The sequence below is a fragment of the Trichosurus vulpecula genome, chromosome 3 (assembly GCF_011100635.1).
Source record: "Trichosurus vulpecula isolate mTriVul1 chromosome 3, mTriVul1.pri, whole genome shotgun sequence".
Classification (NCBI taxonomy): Eukaryota; Metazoa; Chordata; class Mammalia; order Diprotodontia; family Phalangeridae; genus Trichosurus; species Trichosurus vulpecula.
In genome coordinates, this window is record NC_050575.1 from 99,894,102 (window position 1) to 99,912,157 (window position 18,056).

General features: G+C 53.6%; 1 protein-coding gene across 1 annotated transcript; it reads right to left on the bottom strand.

The window, feature by feature from the left end:
- Positions 1-4: 4 nt before the first annotated feature.
- E2F1 (E2F transcription factor 1) lies at positions 5-14,926 on the bottom strand. The gene is made up of 7 exons (XM_036751281.1): positions 14,666-14,926; positions 8,146-8,236; positions 7,170-7,389; positions 5,698-5,850; positions 3,852-3,966; positions 2,782-3,010; positions 5-2,370 (listed from the first exon to the last, which is right to left on the bottom strand). Exons 1-7 carry the CDS (start codon positions 14,918-14,920, stop codon positions 2,120-2,122), a joined length of 1,314 nt encoding a protein of 437 aa, XP_036607176.1. The 5' UTR covers positions 14,921-14,926; the 3' UTR covers positions 5-2,119.
- Positions 14,927-18,056: the final 3,130 nt, after the last annotated feature.

Sequence of the window (18,056 nt, forward strand, 5' to 3'; positions counted from 1 at the left end):
CCCAAACGTCATCAAAATATTTATTGAAACCAAAGCACAATAAGATACTGAGTCTGAAAGGCAAATCTGTGGCCGGGGAGAGGACTAAGTCCTATAAGCAGCTGGCCCACCCCCCCAAAGACAAAAAGCTGGCACGAGATGTGCTGCCCCTGTCCCCACAGACCCTAAACCTAAGCCTCCTCCAGTTGAATAGAGAGCTGAGAGGACATTGGAATTTGGAGGACTGGGGAGAGGTAGGGAATTAAGGATTTGCTTCCTCTTTTTCTTTTACATAGGCCTGACCCCTCCCTCTCCGTGACCTCCTCTTTCTTGCCCTGCCTGGGAGACCCCTGGGAGGCCCTGGCAACACAGGCGGGGCCCTTCCCCCTCCCACCATCCAAATGGGATGAGTAAGGGGAGGAGGAGAGGGAAAACTGCACCCTGAACCCGGTAGGGGAGTTTGGTTACACTTCAGTGATGGGGGTTGCATCCTCAGAGGCTGGTACACACCAGTCCAGGGCAGGGGCAGCAAAGAACTTGGGGACAGAGACTATACCTCCTTCCCTCTCTCTAGCCCTCCCTCAAAAAAAAATGCCCAAGTCAGGCTTCAGGCCAGAAGCAAAGTATGGACCCAAGGCTGCTTTAGGCCTGTGCTAACTTTACTCTCATCCTCACCTGGTAGGGGTGGGGCAAGGAGGGCACAATCCCTCCATCCCACCCCAGAAGAATCCCTTCTCTGACTCTCTTGTCTACAAACACACGCCTCTCATACTGTGTCACTGCTTCCTCCACCTAACTTTGACAACCTCTGCCCCTAATCCTGGTGCCCAAGCTGACCTTCCCATCATGCCCAGCCCCAAAAGCCCAGGCTCCTGCTGCAGCTCCGGCTCCAGCCTTAGAAAGCTGACCAATCCCTTGGTGCAGCCCATTCCCTCCTTCCAACTCCTTTCACTAACCTATACTACTTCTCCTATAGTCTCTCTTTGCTCCTGGCCTATAACTTTCTCCCTCTTGCCATTTCCAATAAATAAATAAAATCAGACCTCAAAATGCTTCTATCCTGGGGAACAAGGGTAAAGGGACAAACCCCCTTTGGATCCAGCCTGGCCCCTCTTCCTTCCTGACTGGCCTTCTGCCCCAGGCCCCAGAGGCTCAGGAGCTCCTGTCCCTCTACCTCTTCCTCTGGGCCCAAAAGGACACACATGGGCCATGTGGGCCTCTGCCCCTCCCTCCCCCCAGGGATGCTGGTTCCCCAGCTCCCATTCCACCTGGGAAGTGGGGGCCGGCCATGGCCAACTTCAATAAATAAATAAGTTTGCACACAATGCAGTTTAGTAAAGCTTTGCAACAAATAACCTTTTAAGACGACAAAAGTGCTCTCTTCACGCAGCCTGGGCCCCCAGAGAGGCTGCAGCCTTTCATCCAGCACTAGCTAGCTGGTTGGATGGCTGGGGGAAGGACTCTGGCTACTCAAGCCCTGACCCCCTGGCCTCCCAGCACGGGCAAGGCTCTGAGGATGGGTCCAGGACTCCGGTCCTAGGAAGGACCAGGGGTCTCCGAGACCTACATATAGAGAAAATGAGCAAAAGTGCACTTAACACCCCCATCACACACAAGCCCCCACATCCGCTGCTAGCTCCTTCCCTCCAAGGGCCCTCACTGGGTCCTCCGATGCCCTAGAGGGTAAGAGAACTCCAGCTCATGGAAGAGAACAGACATGAAGGGTGTGGGGGAGAGGGGACCAGAGAAAGGGGAAATAAATTAGGTGGCTTTTGTGACAAAATCAGATCATTGGGGCAGACTCCCTGGCAGGGCAGAGATCCCCTCCTGGGAAGTCTTAGAAAGGATGAGGTGGGGGAGAGGGAGATGGGCCTGGGGCTACAGCAGCTTTGAGGATCTCCAAGCATGTAGGAAGGGAAAGCTGGTAATGGCCTCAGGAGGCCTAGTTAAGGGATCCCAGGCTGGCTGCCCGAACGCTTCCCTCCACATACAAGGACACCCACCCAGCAGCCAAGCTTCACCAGGATTCTGACCCTTTTCCAATGACTCCAGTCATCCTCCCTGTCACTGTGATGTCCCCCTCTACTCCCTGAGCCCCTTGACCTATCCTTGGGCCTGGGGAGCTTCCTGTTGCTTTGTGTCAGAAATCCAAGGGGGTGAAGTCCCCAAAGTCACAATCAAAGAGTTCCCTGATGCCCTCTCCTTCCTCCAGGCCAAAGTGATAGTCCTGGCCCTGAGGAGGGGAGAGGCTGATGAACTCATCTGGCAGGAGACTGGAGAAATCCTCCTTCACCTGCTCCAGGAGGCTGTCTACAGACACTAGCGGAGACAGGCGTCCATCTTCTGCTGAAGCTCTGAGGGATGCTGGGCTTGTCCGGGACAGGAGGTGTTCTGGAAACAGAGGAAGCAGGGGCCTATATTTTAGGATGTCTGTTGGGGGGTGGGGGGAAGGAGGGAGGGGATGAGGCAAGGCTGCCACTTTCCCCCTCTACCCTACCAAGGGGGCAGCCCTGGCCTGATTCAGAGAGGTATGATACATACAAACTGCAAAATCTCTTCCCCCCTAAGCCCTACTCAGCCTCCAAGTCCACCGACCTCCCCACATCAGAAACTAATACAGTAGCCCTCATTTTGGTGCTGTTGGCTAGATGTGGAGGCCTTCAGGCTGAAACTACTTCCCCAGCAGACATGGGAGGATGAGGACACCCAGAGGGTAGGGAAGTAGCTTCTATATTCTGTCTCTCCCCTCCCCACCCCCACCAGCACCTCCTAAAGGCCCCCTCAAATCCCTGGCCCACGAACCTTGTTCACTGGTGAGCAGGGGCAAACTGCCTTCCTGCGTGGAGGTTGTGAGGGGGCTGGGGGGTGGTGGTGGCGGCTGGGGCGGAGGTGTGGGCTCCAGACTGAGGCCAGTCTCTTCAGGAGCTGCCTTAAAGGGACTCTTCACCGGACTGCATGCATCAGCGCTCTCCTCGGGGCACAGGAACACATCAATGGGCCCTCGGCTACTTTTCAGAGAAATCTGGAAGGCCTGCAGGTAGATTGAGAGGTTGGGTCAGGAACAGTCTCTTCCACCTGTGTTGGTTCCACAAGAATAAAACAGCCCCAAACAGAGCTAGGGGTAGGAATGGGAAGAAAGAAGCAGGGGGGTAACACTGAGAGAAACACCTTGGCCAAATGGGTGTGAGAATGCTCTGGGCCTTCTCATGTTTGCTGATGCCCACCCTGAAGTGGAAGCTGTAATGACTTAGGAATAAGACCAGTGGAAGTTGACCAGGTCTGGTCTTTGCCTGGTCTCTGGGTCCTTCTCCTCCCTGGCCACCTCCTCCCTGACCAGGGCTAGGAGGTAAAAGTTAGGTGCAGGGGTAGGGAACCTGCAGCTTCCAGGCCTCATGTGGCCCTCTGGCCTCAAGTGCAGCCCTTTGACTGAATCCAAACTTCACAGAACAAATCCCCTTAATAAATGGATTTGTTCTGTAAAACTTAGACTCAGTCAAAAAGCTGCACCCAAAGACCTAGAAGGTCACATGTGGCCTCAAGGCCACAGGTTCTTCACCCCTGGCTTAGGGTCTTGAAAGTGGAAATTATCTTTCACAACATGACTAATATGGTTATATTTTACATGACTGCACATATATATAACCTATATCAAATTGTGTTCCACCTTGGCAGGGGGGAGGGAGAAAATTTGGAACTCAAAACTTTATATAAATAATGAATGTTAAAAATCGTCTTTACATATAATTGGAAAAAAAAATAAAATATTATCTGCTGGGGGGAAGGGGGGAGGAAGAGTGGAGATGACCCAGGGGTAAAGTGGGGAGGGCGGCTCAATGAGTCCCATCAGGTTGGCGGTGAAGGGTCAGGATTACCTCTGCCGGGTCTGCCGCCTGCAGCTGTGTCTCAGGTGGGGCCTTTATCACCATCACCATCTGCTCTGCAGGGTCCGCTATACTGCGTAGGTCTTGGCAGGTCACATAAGCTAAGGTGCACTTGAAGGTCAAGGATCACGACATCATGGTGTCAACCACTCCCCATTTCAAGCACAGAAAACTCCCTCCCAGGTGACTCTCCAGCCCCTCTGGAGGGTCCTTCCAGAAGAGATGACCTAGCCTTGACCCAAGCTTCTCCATTCTGTACCCTCTCAACCAAGCACAAGCCAGTGTACTCGAAAGGGCCCTAGATGGAGAATTAAGAAATGCAGGTTCTGCTCTAGGCTCTAATACTCACTAGCCACACAACCTTGGAAAGGTCACGGAGCCCCCTCGACCTTCTTTCTCTTCTGTAAAATGGCGGTCCCACCTCCCGTCCTGGCTGCCTCACAAGGAAGCTCTAAGACTCCAATAAAACACCAGAAGCCTGAGCACTTAGCGAGCGCCTCAGGGGAACATACATAATGGATTTCATTTTAGTAAAGCACTTGACAACATTTTCTCACAAAATTCTTGTGGACAAGATGGAGAGTTACGAGCTACATGGTAACAGGTAGGTTGGGAACTGGGCGGCTAACCAAACGTAAACCAGAGAGTGGGGACAAGTCCGGGGGCCTCTCCTGTTCAATGATGACTGGGACGATGATGTGCACATCGTCACAGACGTAAGGATAACATACTGTTACATCAGGAGAGTTGAGAGTCTGAATGACGTGAAAGCATCCAAAAGGATCTCCACAGGCCATAGCAATGGAACGAGCTGGGTAAACTGGAATCGAATAGCAATGATCAGAATCCTGCACTCGGATGGGAGAAGCACAGCCAAACACAAGTTTGTGGGGGAGGAAGGCCTTGAGGACTAAGAGCACCACCTATGATGAGGAGGCCAAGTCAAAATCTAATGCAATTTCTTGTAGGCTATGGGTATGGTATCGAGAACCTGGGGAGTGAGTCCTACTACACTGAGGCCTCCCAAGTCAGGCTAGGCCTGGATAATCATGTTCAGTTCTGGGAACCACATTGAGGAGGAATTTTGACAAGTCAGATGATGGGGACCAGGAGAAGGAAAAGAAGGGAGGGCGGGCTCTAAGAGGATCATTGGAAGGGCTAGGGATGTTTAGCCTAGAAGGAATAACACTTGGGACAGGGAGGTGGGTAGAGGTCAATTGTTCAGTTGTATCATTCGTGTCCACCTCTTTGTGACCCCTTTTGTGGTTTTCTTGGCAGAGATACTGGAGCAGTTTACCATTTCCTTCTCTAGCTCATTTGACAGATGAGGAAACTGAGGTAAACAGGGTTAAGTGACTTGCCCAGGGTCCCACAGCCATGGAGTGTGAGGTCAGATTTGAACTTAGGGAGATGAGTCTTCCTGACCATAGGCCTGGCACTATCCACTGCACCACCTAGCTGTCCTGGTAATATAATAGCTCCCTTCAAATATGTGAAGATGGTATCTGGTAGCCAAGACTTCCCAGAAGGCAGAACTATGACTAATGGCTGGAGACTCCAGGGAAGACTTGGGGTCACCATCAGGAAGTAACGAGAGCTATCTGGCTATGGGAGGAGCTGTCTCAGCAGATGCCAAGCTCCTCGTCAGTGATGGGGGTGCAGAAGCAGAGGACTACTTGTCGGGGAAGCTGCATGTGGGGGTCACATCTCAGGCAAGGTCTGGTGTCTAAGGATGCCAGATGACGTCTATGGAGGTCCCTTCCAGATGTGGAGCCTCTGACTGAATAAGAGGAGTCAAAAACTGCACCACCACGTCTCTATGACCGGACAAGGATATTGCTGATTGTCGGCGTCTTCGGTGAGCAGTTTGAGCTGAACAGTGCACATCTGGATCAAGTCGTCCAGCTGCCTCTCAGCCTCCTGGAGATGATGCAAGTCCTTGGCTAGCATCTGGTGCTTGCTGGTGTTGACGGCTACAGAATGGTTCCCCCTGGAAGCAGGGCAGGGAGAAAGGGAAGGCAGATCTATGAGTGGGGCTTCCCCTCATTCCCCTCTCTTTTGGGGAGCAGCCACTTTGGTCCTAAGCTCGAAAGGAGAGTGGCGGAGGGCAGAAGGGAGGACCATCTTGGGCTTCCTTATGCCCAAGGCACTGTCTCTGTTCTCCCAACATGTCCCAGGTCCCAGCTGTCCAGAAGGGCTCCCATTACCACCTTCACCCAGTGTAGATTTCTTTAGGTCACTGAGATAAGCAAGTGGCTGGGATGGGAGGGAGCAGCAGCACAGCAAAGCCGGGGTTGCCTCAGTCACAGCCCACCCCTGGAATTACAGCCCTTTCTTACAATCTACAAGGGACAGAAAGGTGCCAAGACCCTCACCTCCCCTCAACCCCCAGGTAGCCAGGCCCAGGCAGGGAGCAAGAGTCTAGTCACAACTGCTCCTTCTGCCCACCGAGGAGTGGGTACCCCTCAGACACAAAGCCCTTTTGCTCTGTCATTCTCCTCCTGTGTCCTGCTCTGCCGGGCCAGCTGCTCATTCTCTTAAGTGAAGCGCTGCCCATCCGCCCCCTTCTCGGGCTTCCCTACTGCCCTTCTCAGATGCTATAGCAGGAAACCCTGGGCTGGGCCCTGAGACACCTAAGCCCTCGTCCCTGCCCTGCCAGGGACTCACTGTGCAACCTGAGCCAAGCACCTCCCTTTCTGGACTTCAGTTTCCCTTCTATAAAATGAGGGAGTCAGACTTTGATCTCTAAGGCCCCTTCCTACTCTGTCACTCCCCTCTCTCCCACCACTATCTCCATCACCATAATAATGATGAGAACCAACAGATCCACAGCACCTACTGTGTGTCAGGCACTGTACTAAGCACTGCACACTAAGACAACTTCACTTGATCTTCGAGGCTTTGGGAGGTAGGTGTTGCTATTATCCCTATCGAAGAAACTGAGCCAAATAGAGGTTAAGTGACTTGCCCCGAGTCACAAAGCTAGTAAGCATCTGAGGCCAGATTTGAACTCAGATCTTTCTGACTCCAGACCCAGTGTTCTAACCACTGCTCCACCTAGCCACCCAAGGGCATAGCTCCCCAACCCCTCTGAGTTCCAAGCTTCCCTGGCTACAGGGCAGGGACCTGGAAACTATCAAGAAAAATAGCCCTAGGTCTTCCTACCCCTCTATCCTTCCCTAATCAGTTTGTGGCTGGGTCCATGGTCTGGGCAAGGCAGCGGGACCCAGACGAAGCTGCGCTGGGAGGGTGGGGGGATGGCTGGAGACCCTCCCCCCCCCAAGCCCCTCCTGGGACCTTGGCACCTACAGCCACTGGATGTGGTTCTTAGACTTCTTGGTGATGAGCTGGATGCCCTCAAGCACGTTGGTGATGTCATAGATGCGCCGTTTCTGCACCTTCAGCACCTCCGCTGCCCAGTTCAGGTCCACCACGCCATCTGTAGACTGGTTCAGCAACTCCAGGAAGCGTTTGGTGGTCAAGTTCAGTGAGGTCTCATAGCGAGACTTCTCCCCTGGGGACTTCACACCTGTTGGCAGGGACCAAGGACCCGGCTCAGTGCCCACATCCTCCCAGGACGCCACACCCTTGGGCAACAGCAGGGGCAGGGAAGCTCCCCAAGGTATTATCCCCTGGGTCTGCAATGTTGGAAAGCTGCCAAGACCAGGATCCAAAGGGCAGGAAAAGACTCTGTCCCACTTCAAGGGTTCGTACATTCTTCTTCTCTGTTCACAGATGCCACAGGGCGTCACCAAGGCAGGAAAGCCCCCTGTGTAGACACACCCTACCCCAGCTCTGCTGCTAACCACAGAACTTCCTCCCTGAGCTGGGCAACCCAGCCCATTCCCCCCACAAGGCCCTGTCTGCCTCCCCCAGGGCCCAGATCCTTAGGCCAGGAAACTGGTGCCAGGCTCCTTTGACTGCCCCTTAGTAGGGACCCTGCATGGCTCTCTTGATCCAGTGCCCAGTCTACACAAGGGTGAGGGGGTGAGAGAGAAGAGCCAAGCTTCCAAGACTCCCGCCCTCTGCCTAGCTTTGGCCCCGCAGAGCGTCAGGGTCCACTAGAGAAGGGGAATCAGAGCTTAGGAGAGAGGCCCTGGTGTGGCGGGGCTCTTTCCACCCCAAACAGCACCCATTCATGGGGAAGAGAGAGAAGAAACCAGAGGCCCTGGTTGGCTCGAGTTCAGTGTGGGGACACTGGCTTCCCAGTGTCCTGAGCAGCCTAACCAGGGGGCCAGAAAGGGGAAGCTGAGCTGGAGAGTTCTTGGGTAAGGAAGGCCCATACCTTTGCCAGGGGGTCTGGGCCTGGCCCGGGCTGGCTGGCTGCCTTCAGCTATGTACTGATGGTCTGTTTCCAAGTCCAGTTTCCTTTTCACCTGCAGCACAGGGGAGAGGAAAAGAGAGGCCTCATGAGGGACCCAAGAGGCCCAGGAAAGGGGCTAGAAACCTTTCTGTCAGTGTCTTCAGGGCTGGTGATAGGATACCCCATCCTCAGAAACAACTCAGTTTCCCCTCATTGACATTGGGTCTAAAGAAGCTGGCCCATCTCCCCTTTAATGGATAATCAATGATTCTCCCCCTGACCCCCTATTGTCAAGGATTGAGGCGATGTGGTAAGAGTCCAGGGTATACCCTATGAACAAACTGGGCTAGGACCCCAATCTACCCCAGGCCCAGTCAGACCAGCCTGGGAGTAACCCATAAGTCCCTGGAAAAGAGGGATGGGCACAGAAGCAGCCTGAGTTCCATCTCCAATGTCTTCACCCACCCATCCCCGATCACCAAATGTGAAGATGGTTCTGGGACACAAGGTAGAGAAGGGGGCAGGAAACAACCATGGAGAACTACCAAGAAACAGGCTTTTAGTAAGGGGCACTACTGCAGGGGAGGGAGGAGGAAAGGAAGAAAAGGGAGGAAGAAAAAGAAGCAGTCCCTGCCCTCTATGGGGGGAGACCACCCTTAGCCTTAGAAAGAGGTGGGAGGTGGGACACAGGGGAGTAGGGAGCATCCAGGAAGGTTTGGCCTGTATGCCAAAAAAAGGCTTTTATTTAGGAGGAAGATGACAGTCCTAGGGGGAAAAACTTTGTGATCTTGGGCAAGTCACCTGCCTTTTCTAGGGCTGTTTTCTCATCCGTAAAATGAGGTCCCGTCCAACTCTTGAGAGTCTATGATTCTTGGTAATGGAGTACAATGGGTTCAGACCCCAGCTCTTCTATTTACTATGTGACCACACTTCTCTCCTGTTTTGTCTGCAAGGAGTCCTGCCCTGAATTGGATCCTGTTGGGGAGTTCTAGCCAGTAAGGTTGGGACCAGGTTTCCCTGCCGCTAAGGGCACACACGGACACCGAGCTCCTATTGTGGCACTTACTCGGACAAAGAAAGACTTCCCCTCTGGACATTTCTCCTGCTCTACGAAAGCCCTGACAGAAGGAGACCTAGAAGCAATCCTAGGATCATATGTTCAGAAGGAGAAGGGACCGTAGAGGTCAATCAGTTCACCTTCCTCATTTCACAGGGGAGGCGGAAGATAGATGGCACAGCGAACAGCCTGTTGGACTTGGAGTCAGAAAGAGCTGAGTTCAAATCCTGCCTCAGGCACTTCCTACCCAGGCATGTCCCTTCACCCCCTCTCAGTCTCAGTTTATTGATCTGCAAAATGGGGGTGATAAGAATAGCACCTACCTCACCAGGTCGTCGGTTGTGAGGATTAAATGAGAAAATATGTAAAGCACTTTGCAAACCTTGAAGTGCTCCATAAACACCCTCCTATTATTGCTGTTATTATAATTAATTATAATTATAGATGAGGAAATGCAGACGCCCAGGTTCAGTGACTTGCCCAGGGTCACACAGAACTCCTCCCCCTGTTCACTTAACACTTGGCCCTAGGAACCCGGACATGCCCCTTTTTCAGGAAGGTTTTCCATTCTCCTCCCTCCGCCTCACAGCCCCCTCCTCCTTCAAGCTCCCAAAGCCCTGACAGTCTGAGTACTTTGTTCCATACAGCTTTGTGTCTTACTCTCATGGCTCTAGCACAGGGCAAGAGACAGCCGGGATTCAGGGATCTAGATGGGAAGGGGCCTTGGAGGCCACCTAACGCAATCTCCCGGCTTCATTTTTATAAATGAGGGCACCAAGGCGCAGAAGGGTGAACGGACTTGCCCATGGTCGCCCAGGTGGTGTCAGAGGACCAACTTGAACCCAGGACCTCTGACCCCAGAATCAGTTTCCTTTTTATTACTATATCAAGACAAAGAGTCAGATCTGGGTTCTAGTCATGTTCCTGCTACTAATTCACTGTCACATAAACTCTTTGAGGCTCAGAAGCCTCATCTGAAAAACAGAAATAAGAATCCTTACCCTGTCTCCCTCAAAGGGGTGTTGTGAGGCTCCCCTAAGATAACAAAAGCCTCCAGTGGCAGACACTGGATGGATGGGCTGCGAGAAGACTAGACTATGCTCCTTGGGAGCGTGAAATTGTAGATGTTCTCAGGAGGCTAAGGGATCATCTTAGTGGCTGAGACACGTGGAAGGAGAAGAGGAGGTGGGAAGTTCCATTAGAAGGCATTGACAGTTACTGATGCCTAAAGTATTCATTAATTAAAGCAATTAATGCCATTAAAAGCCAGATGACCTCTAGGGGAAGAACGGCAGGCCAGGTGCCTTCCTCCTCAGGGCCAATACAAGGAGAGACACCACACTGGGATCCGAGCCACCCCAACCTCAGATGGCATTCAGCACTGGACATAGGGTTGGGGGTGTCCAGTAGGTGGTATAGCTGCTCCTAGTCCTGAGGCCTGGCGTGGATAGCCCCAGGTGGGGAATCTGCCTTGGAGCATGGGACTACCTTCCTGAGCTATGTGACATGGGAATATTCCCAAAGCCCAAGCCACCCCTACCTCACAGGGCATTCAGAAGTCAGAACTAGGAGTGATTGTCAGGTAGTGTCTGCCTCAGACAGGCAGATTTCTGCTCAACTGAAGGAAAAAATTCCTAAAAATTAGAAGTCCTACAGTGAAACAGGCTGCCTCCATTCCAGGCCTTATTACCTCATACCCAGACTACCACAGCCTCCTAACTGGTTTTTTCCTCTCCAACCCTGCCTACAGAGGCTGCCAGATTAGGTTCTGGTCATGCCACTCACTCCTCTCCTCATAAATCCTCCTGGGCTTCCCACCACCTCCTAGATAAAAGCCCAAACTTCTTAGTGCGGCATTCAGAACTCTGCCTCTTGTAGCTCTAATCTCAGTATCCAGCCTTATCTCCCCATCTTTTATTCTTCAATTTAACCAGACAGGCTGACTTATGGCCCAAGTTTTCTCCATTCAGGCTGTATCTCAGCCCTGGAAATCATCCCCTGCTCCCTCCCACTTTGCTTGTCGGCCTTCTTTCCAGAACCACTCCAAAGATCCCCAGACTTCAAGGCTCCCTCTGCTCCTGGCACACTCACAGTCCAACTCCAGGCCCTCTTTAGTCCTATATATACGAGCCAGACCCACCCCCTAGAGATACCAGTAGTACTGATAATGATAACTCACATTCATATGGTGTTTTTAGGTTTACAAATCACTTTACATATATGATTTCATTCTGGACATGGAATCGAGGAGACTTGAATTGGAATCCTGCCTCTGACCCTTATTAGCTCTGTACACATGAGGAATTCACCTTTCTCAGCCTCCATTCCCTCATCTGTAAAATGGAGGTAATATTAAATGATAGAAGTTATCTTTGCAAAAGCCACAGAAATGTTAGCTATTGTTAAATGGTGGTTGATGATGATAACGCCAGATCATAAGACCAACCAAACTAAGGGAGAGGGCAGTGGGATTCTGTGATCTGGGACGGCAGGAGAGGGCCGGGCATCATGGAGGGTGTAGAAGGGCTATGGCCAGGGAGCCAATGCCTGCACATGCTCCCAGGGCTGACATTCCTCACCCACAGACACAGAACAGGTTTTCCCTCTGTGCTGTGGCAATGGGAGGAGGCAGGGTAGGGCAGGGCAAGAGAGAATCTGCATTGCTACACCTGAATGATATTGATTCACCCGACAACCCTGGGACCCAAAATAAAAGAGTATTAAGCCGGGGTGGTGGGCTCATTCCCCTGAACACCCATAATCCTCTGTTCTAGACTTCCCTCATCTCAGCAGCCACTTCTCTCTGACTGTGTGTGCCCCCACCTACACCAAGGTAACCTGGGTTCTTTTATCTCAGGGCTCTAAGGCTCCTGAGCCTGGGTACCCAGAAAATGCACAGGAGAATTTAGCTATGGCAGATTTATCACTAAGGCCCTAAAAGCAGCAAGAAGAGAAGAAAAGGGGAAGGCAAGAAGGCAATAACCCTGAGCTCCAACTACAGGAGCTGCTCCAGTCCCTTTCCCCCAACTCTCTTTACCTTCCTAGCTTCAGTCTCAGTCTGGGAGATGCCAAAATGAGATAGCCTCAAATAGTGGAAGCAGCTCCCCACACAAAGGCTGAGCACTGCCACCAGGTAGCTGTAAGCACTGGGAGGTCCAGCTTCTTCCCACTCTCCCCTTACTAGGCCCCCAAAACAGAGGGGAGGAAAAAAAGAAGTGAAATCAGAGTACATCTAGAGAAGGTGTGGGGCCCCGGTGTGACAGATAAGGAAACTGGGGAAGTAACTTGGTGGGGGTCACACAGATAATCGGTATAAATTGGATTAGAACCCAGCTCCTAACCACAAATCTAGGCCTCTCTCCTCTATAACTCTGATGCCTCTCTGTCACTCCCCACCACTATCAGTCCCCTGGGAATGCAGCTCCTTTTCCAGTTCAATAAGGGAAGGCAGGAAAGGCTGTGAAGCCCATATGGCAGGGACTCAGTCAGCATGAGCTAGGTCAGCAGGTCATTTTTGGGATCTCTCCCTGACCTACCCAGAAGATCAAACTTAGCAGGGAACCTTATCACAGCCCCACAGTGGGGGTCTGCCATATGATTTTGAGACCTTCCATGACCTCTATCCAAACAACCACTGCAGCCTCACCTTCCCTCTCCCCCTCCCCCCACACATACACACTCTACAGACAATCTGAAGCACCGACTGGCTGCTGAGGAAGCACCCAGATTTCAGGAAGTTTTCCCAACATGACTGGTGCACCTGCTGTAATTCCCTTTTCTCAACACTCCCCAGGGCCAAGACTTTTTAAACATTTTTCAGACAAGTTCTGTTTGGGGTTCTCCTCCTTCTTCCAGACTGCACAATCCAGTAGCCTCATCAACACCCCAGATATCCTTGGGGAAGTCCCTTGGAAAGGCCCTAGGACTCTGACTTGACCACAAAGCATGACCTAGGAATCCCAGCTCAAACCCAACCTGTACAGTTCAATGTCCCAGGTACAGAGGCCAGCCCTCCTAACTTCCTCATTTCCCATATCAGTCCCTCTCAGGCAGGACCACCAACTTCCAGGGGTCCCAGTGCTATCAGGACCAGATACTAAGGCCAAACCCAGGGCCTGGTGTCTGGCTTCCAACAGGAGGGAGAGCTTTCTTTGATCTCAACCCTAGAGAACCCAACCAGGTTCTACAGGTTCAGAGAGAAAATGGGAGGGGAGGAGGGGAGGGGAAGGGCGGCGGAGGTGCAGACGGAGGGGGAGTACTTGCCACAAGCAGCTCAATAGCTCCCTCCTGCCTCTTTCAGCCCTTCCCCCAGCCACCCAGGCACCACACCACAGAGGCCAAGGACCAGCTCAGTCACCCGTTCCCTTCCCCTCCCCCAGGGGGCCTAGGGGAGCTGAACAAGTTCACTGAGCATTTAGACACTATGGCAACAAGCCCCTTGAAAATATGAAGGCAGGTGGAGAGGGCCAACAGATGGAGGGGGCGGTGGGAGGGAGGAGATCAGCTGCCACTCCAGGCTGTACCCTCATTCCCTAATGGGGAGAGGCAGGACCCATTCCCGCCTTGCAGAGGCCTCACACAAACAGCCCACTTCAATTCTGGCCCATTTCTGGGAGCAAAGGGAGCAAAGCAGTGGAAGGCGCCCATACCTGGGAACCTTTCAGGTACCCAGAGACACTCCGCAGATTTTACAGGGGCACTAAGTGGCCAGCTGCACGCATAGGAGCCCACAGCATCCTTTCTCATCCTCCTCTTGAATCGACTATGACTGCCCCCCCCCCCTACACGCACGCCCCAGCCTTTGCAAAGAGCACTCCTGTCCTACAGCGCGCAGCCACTCCTGGTGACACAAACCCACCACCTCCTTTTACTGCCACCGGTGATGTGGTTAATAAAACAGGACTTTGAACAGACTCAAACAGTGACACCCAGGGTCCATTCTCAATCTCAGCTCTGCCCCAGCCAAGGGCTGCCCTTTGGCAGCCAGAGCCGGGTCTCTCCCTGAGCAGGGGGAGCTGGGAGTGCCTAAAGAAGACCAAAGCCCACCGTCCGGTGGGAGTAGAAAGGCCAGAGTCAGCCAGCTCCCACCGCCGCCCCCCTCCCCTCCAGCCCCGGCCTCGGAGCTCCAGGCCACGGTCTCTGGAAGGGCAAAGGTACAGTGAGTCCCCAGCGCTGTGCGGCGGCCACTGCTCAGCTCCACCCCGGAGGCAGGCGCACTGCAAGGGGGCTCCCGCTGGCGCAAACCCATCCATCTGGTACAGCCGATTAGACCCCCCCCTCCCGGCCCCCCGCCCGCACAGCCGCTCTCCTGGGCGTGGGATCAGCCCTGGAAAGCTGCCCGGGGCCCCTGGCGCTCGGGGCCGGCCCTGGAGATGCATGCTCACAGAGATGCCCAGGGCCGAGGCCCGCCCATGGTGCTGGGAGGGCGGAGAGTGGAGTAGTTACCGGAGGCCGGCCCAGGGCAGGCCTGGGTCCGCTGGCTCCCGGCCGGGGCGCCTGGGGCGTAGCGAACAGCAGCAACTCGGCCTCTCGGGGCCCCTCAGCGGTGACGGGGACGGCGGCGGCGCTGAGCGGGCCTTCGTCCTGGGTGGAGATGATGACGATCTGCTGCTCCAGCAGCTGCAGCCCCCCAGCCCCCAGCAGGGCCTCCAATTCCGCCACGCACGTGCCGCCACCGCCGCCGCTGCCGTCCAGGGCCATGGCGGCTCCGCTGGCTCGCTCGCTCCCCCGGGCGCCGGCTCACATCCCAGGGACAGGGACTGGCCGGCGGGGACGGGAGGGCCGGGGCGGGGCGCGGCCCGAGGCTGGGCGGGCTTCCGCGGTCGCCGCTCGGGGCCCTATCCCCTGCCGGGGGTCTTGGCACTAGAGCCTGCTTTGGATCCCAGATCCATCGTTCCCGGCTCGGCCCGGCCTGCCAGGCGAGGGCTCAGGGCCCCGGACCGGGACCGGGGCGCGAGCTGCTGGAGGCTCCGAGAGGGCCGTGGCCCATGCGCGGTCCTGGACTCCGGGGTTCAGCAATGATCGGATCCGTACAGACGGATGGAGCCGGGGAAGGAGACTGGAGGACAGAGCAGGGGCCGGGACTGGGAGCTTGTTTTGGTCTCTCCAGCTGATCCCCGAAAAGTCCCGGACACTTTTACGCGCCAAATCCTTTTTGCCGCGAAAGGGGCACGAGCCGGGTAGCGGCGCTCCCATTGGCTGGCAGTTCCGAGATTGATACAGAGAAGCGCCGGTTCCGAGCCTTGCTATTGGTTACGGCGCGCCGGTCCCGGCCTGCGTGTCCGAGGGGGGCGGTCAGCGCGTCACCCACAGCCAATCACCGCCAGGAAAATGCGCAGGCTTTGTCCGGGAGGCGCGCCGCTGGGAAGGAGCGGACTCGGAAGCTCTGGTGCTGCCCAGTTCGGCCCTGCCCAACCCCGCCCCCGGGAAACCAGCTGGTGCTGGAACCCTCCCACAAGACCCCCTAAGTCCAGATATCCCCTACACATACATCTCCTTCAATTCCGAGAAGCCCGCCTCTGCAAGGCGCACTTCCGAGATTCTCCACCATCCCTTCACCCCGCGCCTTCCCATTTCAACTCCATAAGCGTTGCAAAGCGTCTACTCAGTCGAGCAAGCATTTATTAAGCGCTTCCTATATGCCAGGCAGGGGCTGCTAGGTGGTGCAATGGGTATATCGTGGGGCCTGGAGTCGGGAAGATCTGGGTTTAAATAAGAACACATGGTAGCTGTGTGACCGTGAACAAGTCCCTTAACCTCTTCAGCCGTTTCAGTCGTGATGGCCTTTTCTTGGCAAAGACCCTGGAGTGGTTTGCCATTTCCTACTCCGGCATATTTTATAGATGAGAAAGTGAGGCAAACGGTGTAAAGTGACTTGCCCACGGTCACACAGCTAGTAAGTGTCTGAGGCCAGAATTGAACTCGGGAAGATGGGTCGGCACTCTACTGGACCACCCAGCTGCCCCACTTAACCTTTGTTTGCCTCGGTTCCCGTCTGTAAAATAGGGACACATTGGAAAAGGAAATAGCAAACGATTCCAGTATCTTTGCCAAGAAGACTCCATGGACAAAGTCATGGGGTCACAGTAGAGTCACACACAGCTAACCAACAACATGTGCCAGGCATTGGACTAAGTGCTGGGGATACAAAGAAAGGCAGAAACAGTACCTGTCCTCATGGAGTTTACATTCTAATAGGGGAGACTACATGCAAAGATTGTATATACAAGAAATATATTGTGCAAACACGGAAAAGGTACTTGGAGGAAGTGAGAGGTAGGAGAAGGACCAGGAAAAGCCTCCTGCAGAAGGTGGGATTTGAGCCTAGTCTCAAAAAGGTGCCAGGGATGGCAGAAGGTGGCAGGGAGGAGGGAGACTATCCAGGCATGGGGGGGGGGGCAGCCATGGAAAACATATGGAAAGCAGAGCTTCATATGAACTGTGTAGGAGTTTCTCCCATAGACCTTTCAGGTCAAAGATACTGACAACTAAACCCAAAGACAGCATCCTCCTCCCCAGGCTTGTCAGCTGAAAGACGCCCTCCCATTCCCCAACCTAGGGCCTCAGTCCAGAGACACCCTCCCCCAAACACCCACAGAACTCTCAGTCCAGAGATATTCCCCCAGAAAAAGCTCAGACGTGGGGTCCCAAAGACCCCCTCATGCCAGAAGCCAGAATCACATTCCGTCCTCAAACCCTGAAACACCCCACACACAGACCCCCCTAATTCAGAACCTCTACTTCCACAGATACATCACTACTACAGAGAACTGTCTCACAGACATAGGTCCCTTTTCACCTGAGAGACATCTATCCCCTGCCCCCTTCCATTCATTCCCTGAATTCCTTTTTCCCCTTTTGAAGATTAAGACACCACATGTATTCAATCACAGCTGTGATACATCCTGAGTCACATAGAGCCCATTGGGGGAGAAACTTGCCTAAGGAGGAGCTTGCTTAGGGGGAAGCTTCCTTGCTGGGAGCCTTGTTTGTAGGAAGGCTTTCACACCTTTTGGTACTAAGCTAATTAGGCACTGAGTCACAAGGGTCGTGATGCTTTCTGGCTCTGAGCCTATTAGCCAAAAGTATGTATATTCTGAGGTGTGATTTTGCTTTGGGGATTCACTCCTGAGAAGGACCTTTTGATTCCCTGGGTGGGACACTGAGTAGCTATTTGTTAAGAGCCCACCCCCACCACCACTACTTAGATGTTGCTGCTTCCCCCATATAGGTGGTTGCATTACTTTGTTCAGACGGTTAGAGCCCTGTCTGTCGAATCTCTGTGCTAATTTCTCTGCTTCTATTTTCTCCACGTTTAGAGTGCTGATGCTGACGTTTCCCCTGAACTAGTGAATGGTTTATATATGTTTGATTGAAGTAAGATTGTTGACCCCCTTAAAGCTGCCTTTCCTTTAAAAAAAGCAGATCAAAGAACCTGCGCTAGCAGGCCATCCTGGGTGTGCCAGGGTGCTTGCTCTTACAGACGTTAAGACAAATTAAGATGTTTCCTATCTAGGCCTAGTATGGATTTCTCCCTGCTCCTGAGGGATCCTTCCTCCTTTCTCCCAGTCTCCCTTCTCATCTCAAACTGACAGGAATTGGAGAAACGGAACACACCAGTTAACTTGGACTGGACTAGTCCTGGGAAGAAACCAGGTTTTATGGGAATCTTACAAGTATCGTGGGAAATAAGTCCCCAGGCCCAGCTTCTCTGTAGCTCCTTATAAACACTTGGCTTCGGATTAGCAGCCTCCCTACCTAAGATCCATGGAGATCACGACTGAGAGATGGGAGAGTCTCCCAGGAGGTCTGGGTTTGGGTGTATGGTCCATCCCCC

Coding starts and splice junctions, on each gene's coding strand:
- E2F1 (XM_036751281.1), bottom strand. CDS start 14,920: ATGGCCCTGGACGGCAGCGGCGGCGGTGGCGGCACGTGCGTGGCGGAA. Junction 5,851..7,169: donor AAGAACCACATCCAGTGGCT/GTAGGTGCCAAG, acceptor CCCTGCTTCCAG/GGGGAACCATTCTGTAGCCG. Junction 3,967..5,697: donor GAAGACGCCGACAATCAGCA/ATATCCTTGTCC, acceptor CTTCAAGTGCAC/CTTAGCTTATGTGACCTGCC.